The 8,052-nt window shown below is 38.3% G+C and overlaps 1 protein-coding gene across 1 annotated transcript; it reads left to right on the forward strand.

The window, feature by feature from the left end:
- The first annotated feature begins 1,303 nt into the window (after positions 1-1,303).
- Positions 1,304-3,642, forward strand: LOC141765421 (uncharacterized). Its single transcript, XM_074631471.1, has 5 exons — positions 1,304-1,347; positions 1,441-1,790; positions 2,005-2,052; positions 2,150-2,257; positions 2,826-3,642. The coding sequence occupies exons 1-5, from the start codon at positions 1,304-1,306 to the stop codon at positions 3,170-3,172; spliced, it is 897 nt and encodes a 298-aa protein (XP_074487572.1). The 3' UTR covers positions 3,173-3,642.
- The last annotated feature ends 4,410 nt before the right edge of the window (positions 3,643-8,052 follow it).

Raw genomic sequence — 8,052 nt, forward strand, 5'->3', positions numbered from 1 at the left:
TTGCTGTTTCTTCTGGGAGGCAAGTTTACAGAGGTTAAATCTTTTGTCTCTCTTCCTCTTCCTCTATCTGAATGTTTAGTGTCTTTGTGGTTATGAGCTTTCTCAGGTGGATATTTTTGTTTTGTTTTTAATTCGACTTCCTGATTTTGTTGGAGGGCCCAGCAGCTCCCAGTAATTCCTTGCTGTTGTTTTTGAGCCTATACCAGCGTAAACTTTGTTGAAACACTTAAAGTGAGCTGGGAGGACTTTTTTGAGATTTGTCGGTTTTGTTGAGAGCTGTAGCAAAATTTGGAAGGTGCACATTTTGAGCCTTTTCTAAACCCCAAGGGACTTGTGAAATTAAAAGGGTTAAAAAAATATGTAAACTGTACTACACAAAATGAAGACTACTCTAATATCTGCTTTTTTCCTTGTGTTTTACCTCTTCATGCCTCTAAAAAATATTCAAATGAAACAATCAAAACAGAATAAACTGCCTGCAACTAATTAACCAACCAAGTCACACATCAGTTCGTCAAATAGTTACAAAATGTAATGTATTGATTCGTGTGCATAGACACAAAATTAAAAAAAAGTTTTTCGTGATGGTCAGCACAAAATCAATATGTATGTAATCTGTGTAATTGTGAACCAGGAAGTATGAAGAGCGGCGAATGCTGTGGGGGAGGTTTGGGTGGATGGATGGATGGGTCAAAAAACACCAGACTTTCGCCCAGGAGACGGGTGTTCACGTCCTGTGTGAAACCAGAAGTCAAAATTGATTTGTATGTTACGTAACTTCTTGCGGCACTTCGGGAGTTATTTAATTTTTTTCCTAAACCTAACTAATCCGTTTTTGTCACGTAACTTCCGTACTTAAGTTACGGCAAAGTTACGGCACTTCCGGAGTTATTTTAACCTAAACTGTGATCTTATCCTAAAGCTATGTAAGTAGTTTTTGTCACGTAACTTCCATACTTAAGTTACAGCACTTCCGGTTTTATTTAAACCCAAAACGCAATCTTTTACGAAACCTAACTAAGTATTTTTGTTGTCTAAGCCTAACCAAGTCAATCTATTCTTAAACCTAACTAAGTAGTTTTATTTTGAAAAGACTGGAGCTGAAATTGACAGGTGCGTCGGGTGTTGCTGGACATTCGTATGAAAAAGCACAAACAATACGTTGTAATCACAAAAAATACGTTGTGTAAAGTTGTGCTGAGTATTACAAAAAAAGGGACATTCGTGTCTATATACACAAATCTAATTGATTACATTTTGTGACTATTTCACAAACTGCCGTGAGACTGTGTTGTTTTGACATATGCAACCTGTGTCAGAGGCAAGAAGGCAAAAGGGTCAGAAGCCGTAAAAGTTTGGGAACCACTGCTTTGGGTCTATCTAGTTGGTAATATACAGTGTAACTAGTGAGGTCAACAGCTAGTTGCAAACCAAATGAAGATCTAACCTTTGTTGCTGTCTGTGTGTGTTTTGTGCAGGTTTATGGGAGACCGAAGCTGTGTCAGTAACAGGAGTGTTGGGAAAGAAGGTCACAATAAAATGCTCTCACGTCAACGCATTTTCCAACGTGAAATATTTCTGCAAGGGAGCGTGTGCATATGAAGACGTCCTAATAAGCAGCAAAACAAATGGGAAAGATTCAAATTTGAAGTACAGTATTAAAGATGGAGGAAACACATTCAGCGTGACCATCTCTAGTCTGACAGAGGATGACTCAGGAACTTACTGGTGTGGAGTAGAGAGAACTGGTGTGGACACATACAATAAAGTAGTCCTCACAGTCATACAGGGTGAGTTGATTCAGCACTGTATATGAATAGCATTTATGGCATTGTTATTCATCACTTGCTCCTTTTCACTAGAATATTTCCAATATTTCGCAACAGTCTGTCTAAAACTGATCTTCTCTTTTTTCGCAAAAGACCGAAAGAAATGAGACACCAGATAAAATGTGACTGAGAGACAAGGAACTAAATTAACATAGTTCTTTCTCATGTATTTCAGGAAACACAAAGGACTCCCTACAATCAAATTCAAAGGCTTCATTCTCTAGTAAGCAACCGTCTGGTTAGGCGTATAAGTATGTGTGTGAGCGACAAAGTCCTGAGTGATACATCATCACTGAGACGTGATATTGTCTCTTTTTCAGAGAAGCTGGTGTACATTGGAGCGGGTCTCGGGGTGGTTCTGCTGGCTCTGGCGATTGTCCTTCTAATATTCTTCAGACATCGAAACAGAGACATCCACGCAGCTTCTGGTATAAAACTAACAGACTCATATCAAAATATTTTCAGAATGTGATGGCAGTGTGAAACACCCATGGTAGAAAATAGATTCAGCCGAACAACCATCTCAAACAACAATGAGCAACACCCAGGTCTGAGTACTATAACATAGGACAGAGGAAAACAGAGAAGAAGAAATATTATGGACTGTTTTCTTTTCTTCAGTGCACCAGTTCTGTTTCCTGTGCTGCGCGCGCCATGTCACGACTACACAATGAGCACAGTCAGGAGGACTTGGAGGAACTTACTTACTTAAGTTAAAGTTAACAATGACAACAACAAGGCTTGGGAGAAAGAAACGTGACGTGGAGATATTTTGGCTAGACTGATTGACTGAAATGTTCAATATAATCTGATGAAAAAAAAGAAGATTAAAACAAAAGTTTTCATTGACTAAAACTATACTACAATAGTTATGTGGTCTTTGACTAAGATCAGACTAAAAAGCCCAGGCTTCTAGTCAACTAAAAGTTGAATTAAATTTGCTTTAATTTCTCAGGGATCTAAAACTTTGTCAATGTATTATCACTCTCCATACAGGAAAGGACCATGACACGGTCTATGCAACACATTCCTGTCAGAAACAAGATGGACAGCACATCACTACCTCCCCTTCAACAGCCAATGAGGATCAAGAAACAGACGGCATCTCTAGCTCACCGACCGTTCAGCACCGAGACACCAGCGGAGATCACACAGAGAACATTTACTCCAACGTCACCGTTTCATCAGAGTCTCAGACCCAACCAGACGACCTCTTCTACTCCACTGTTAGCTTCAACCCGCACACAGACGGCAGCACTGTCACACCTCACACCGCAGCTCTTACATACTCCTCTATTAAACACGGAGCAACAGATGAATCAGCCGCCTATTACAAGGTCTGAACTGATCATCCTCACTGTTAAGTGCAGTATCTTTCTCTGCTGTAAGAGTTTGTATGATGCTAAACAGCAAACACATTTCTGTACAACTAAATCCACAGGTTGTTGTGAATTCATTATTTTAATAATTCTGAATTAATTTATTTCTTAACATTCCCGCAGGACAGATAATATAATACAAAATATGTAGATAATTCCTCTAAAAATAATGTATGAAAATGATCCATCATGTTCAGTAGATTTTAGATTTTTTTAACCTCATAAAAATAACATCATATAAAATCTATACATAGATTTTCTTCTCTGTGTATTTTCTGTGAATGTTGTTGACAAGAGTTAGTGAAGAAGTGAAACATGTTCACACACACACACACGCACACGCACACGCACACGCACACGCACACGCACACACACACACACACACACACACACACACACACACACACACACACACTCACACTCACACTGAGACATGACATGACACAATGAGATAGAAACTGAGAAAGTGATGTGAGCAAAGGAAGAGGTTTTAGAGGACAAGCGTCACACCTACAGCTCTAACTGTTATGATTAACCTCAAGATTTCCTGTGTTTCTCGAAAAGGATGAAAGCATTAGACTGAATTTAGACTCAGTGACATGGCCTGGGAGTCGCTGAAAGGTAAAGAAACCAGTAGACTTTAAGGAAAATAAAAGGTGAGAGAGAATTTAAGAAAGATCGCAATGAGGAAAATGCTCCTTCTCGGTATCTGGCTGTTCTCTGGTGAGTACTCAAACCAACACATTCTCCCTACAGTGTTGATGTCCTTTATTACATGGCTGGGAATCATGGCTTTTTTCCCCATTTTAGATATAAGCAATGGTTGAAGACTGAAAAATGTCCTAAATATTTCTCTATAAGGGCAATTATGGTAAAAGGATGATTCTTATTAAAACCACTGTGCAAAGAGAGGATGCAGAAAGGGAAATATTACCTCTGTGATGATACCAAGGAAAATATCCTACATGTGACCATCCATAGACTGACTCTGAATGATGCTGGGACATATTGGTGAGAAATAGATACATGTTTGAACAGAAATTAAGCTCAAAGTTTACAAAGCTATGTCAAAGTTAACTATTTATTTTTGGATCTTTAGATGTTCTTCTTACTTATTACTGCACTTATTGTGTTCATTACTCCTCCGTGAACATCTATTGTCTTTCTTTAACAGCTCCTGCACCTCTCAAACCTCCGCTGGTCAAATCAAATCCTCCTATGTCAACCACAGTTCAAGCCAACAGCAGGAACCAGCAACAATCAGAAAGAACTACAGGTTATTTAAACCGTGTGTAATATATTGTGATTAGGAATGTCCGTCTTTTTGAGAATAATTTAAATACATCTTCTCATAAGCTATTGATGTAAACAAATAACACCCTTTTATTCAGTGACAGGGAGTGACAGTAGTACAACACTGTGGTTCACACATATATAAGTGGACGTAGTCACCCATTGGTTTGTGGACTGCCGCTTTGAAGCCTCGAGTTCGGCATTCTGGCCGTTGCCATCTTGTTTTTTTTGCAACCAGAAGAGACACGAGAGGGTGGAGCCGAACTGCAACCGAACGCTGAATAAGACATATTCAATAGACAGAAAAGATTAGAATTAACTTTCATGAACTGAAAACACACTGTGAAAGGTTTAAAGATGAAATCCCAGACTGGACAACGCAGTGGCACCGACCTGTCAATCACAAGGTAGCCACGCCCTAAAGCATACCCTGCTTTTTGGTCTATTTGACTCTATATGGGACCATAATTTACTAAATGAACATCATGCTGTATTGAAGAAGACTTGAAACTAGAGATTGAGACCATAAACTCATGTTTACAATGTTTACTGAGGTAATAAATCAAGTGAGAAGTAGGCTCATTTTCTCATAGACTTCTATACAATCAGACTTCTTTTTGTAACCAGAGGAGTCGCCCCCTGCTGGCTATTAGAAAGAATGCACGTTTAAGAAAGGCTTCACTTCTCAGACTTGGAGGAAGCCCACTGATTTCACACTACCTGCAGATGTGCATACAGGTAACACATCACACACAACAATTTATTCAAGAATAATCTGAGGTGCATGGTAGTTAAAAATGCCAAAGAATGTGTTGTCTTTGTTGGGGATATCCGAGTTTTAGCCAACTTTAGAAAGGACAAAAAAATCCAAGGCAATTTTATCTATTCTATCTAATTAAAAAGTCCTTGTAATGATGCCATCTGTTATTTTTTGTACATCACATTATAAACACAAGCAATTAAAGAGCTTCACATAAGTTTTAACATAGTTTTATAAAAGGTTTTAATCAAATTTGCATCATCAGGAAGGTGGTTCCATCTGTGTGCAGCATAGTGGCTAAACACAGTAGGCCACATGCTGTAATGTCACCTGTTTCCTTTTCAGGGGTTTGTAGGTTTAAAAAAAGGGAAAGTATATGCTAGTTTGTTTTTCAAATACTATAATATAATAAATGTATTTTACAAGTTTATATTTGTACTGAATTGAAGTGAGAATTAGCTGTCATGATAGATTAAATAGTGCTTTGGGTTTTTTTTGTCCTTAAAATAAACATTTCTGTCAAGCTAAACGGATAAGAGATAACTTTAGGCTTCACACTTTATTTATTTATTTATTTATTATCTTTTTACAGTATTTATTTTGAGCATGTGATGTGTTTAATGTGGTATTCTCCTTCGCTCTAGTGTTACCACTACCAGTGGCTGCTGCTGCTGCACTGCTGCCGAGTCTGTTGGTATTTCTGTAGTTTAAACTGAGGAAACACAGACATGATGCCAGTGATGTAATGTAACTAAGTACATTTACTCAAGTACTGTATTGTTCTTTACTTGAGTATTTCCATTTTCTGCTACTTTATACTTCTACTCCACTACATCTCAGAGGGAAATATTGTACTTTTAACTGCCCTACATTTATCTGACAGCTTTAGTTACTTTATAGATTTATATTTTGTATTAATAACCACAATCAACTAATAAATTATGATATATTATTGTTGATTAAGCTGCCCAGCAGTTGAGTATTTAAAATTTGCCACACTATAACAAGCTGCATTATAATTTACCGAGGCTGGAGACCAACACATCAGCGAGGACCTCCATCTGCTCTACCCCTCAGGAGCCGCTCAGCCCAGCAGACAGATCAGATCAGCTGCTGGATCCTCTGAGGTGTACGCAAACCATCAAGAAACCCCAAAACGTAGTTCCTGCTTGTGTTACTGTTGTTTTATATCCTCATTTGTTTGTGTTTATAAGCTCGTCAATCATTCATCCATGCAGTTTGATGGTGGGTTTGATAAATATGGTCACAATGTGTTATTCTGTTCATTCATTGTATTATTTTATGACTTAAAATTAACTATAAAAGCTTGTAGCATTTTAATTAATGCCACCCTCTTTCTCCAATACACCCAATAACCTTAAAGGGACTGTTTGTAACTTCTTACACGTATAAATCAATTCGGGTCGGTGTCCCATGCGCGCTTGCCTGTGGCTACGCTGTTCACACTCAGACTCCAACACAAACTACACGGAAGCACCAAAACTGCAAAGTTATATCTAGTGAAGCCCGTCTTGCAAAACAGTGTTGGCCGCGGTCGGAGGACGCGGGGGAGACCGTAGCATTGGTCTCCAGGGCCGGAGTCTCACACACACCGCGCTCGTTCTCGCTCAGCTCCCTCCACCTCTACACGTGCATGCGCGCACACTACACACTGCAGAAGAGTTAGTTTAGCTCCCGCGGTCGTGAGGCTGAGGCAGGAAAAGCCAACACTAGGATCAGCATTGATTCATGGAGAGACCTTCGTCTGGTCAGCTAACATTACTGCCAAGCAGGTGAAATATAGAGTGATATGTGGTTTTAGCTGACGTGTGTCGCCTCACTGTTTTGAGCGATGTTGGTTCATGTCTATTTAGAGAGCGCAAGCGCGAGCCCGACGCTGACTTTCGTTGATTTAACGGCCACAGGTGTCGCTGTTAACAAGCATTTCTGATTCTTACAAACGGTCCCTTTAACCAAGCTTTACGCCCTGTTTAAAAAGTCATATAACAGGACTAATTCATCCTCTAGCTTCACTCATACTAAAAAAGAATACATTTGTTTTCATACCCCCTCTGATGAGATATGAGGCAAATCTATTTTTGGTAATGCTTCATTTTACAGGTCTGCAAATTTCATGGTAATTAGGTGATAATGAGCAAGTTACCTCTTTGAAATTTCGTTGGAATTACTGCCAAATTACCCCAATATTTACCTCCAAATTTATCGAAAATTACTTTATTATAAACATTTATTTAATAAACATTTTTATTGAATAATTATATGCTAATATAGCATATAATGGTTAAAATAGGGCCCTTAGGCTTGAGAAGCGGCTGTGCGCTGCTCTTCATCGGAGATGGAAAACCAAAACTAATAGAAAACACTTTTGATCAGGCACAAATATCACCATGGTGTAACTTATTGTCTACACAAATGTAACCTGGTAGCTAATGTCATGATTCAGGAAGTTTTTAAAGAATTATTATCTATTTATCAGCAGACATGGAAATAAAGCATATCAATTAACTTTGTATTCTTTTCCTGGAAATGTATTAAATAAATTACCAGCTATTGAGAAATAGCGGAATATAATTTTAAATAATGATTATAATAAAGTAATTTTCAATCAATTTGAGGTAAATATTGGGGTGATCTGGCAGTAATTCCAAAGAAATTTCAAATTCTAATTTTCACCTAATTACCATGAAATTTGCGGACCTGTAAAATTAGGTGTTACCATAGTGTTTTATGATGGATTTTTCGACTGAAAAGTTTAAAATAGGACGATGTA

This window comes from Sebastes fasciatus, chromosome 3 (assembly GCF_043250625.1).
Source record: "Sebastes fasciatus isolate fSebFas1 chromosome 3, fSebFas1.pri, whole genome shotgun sequence".
Classification (NCBI taxonomy): Eukaryota; Metazoa; Chordata; class Actinopteri; order Perciformes; family Sebastidae; genus Sebastes; species Sebastes fasciatus.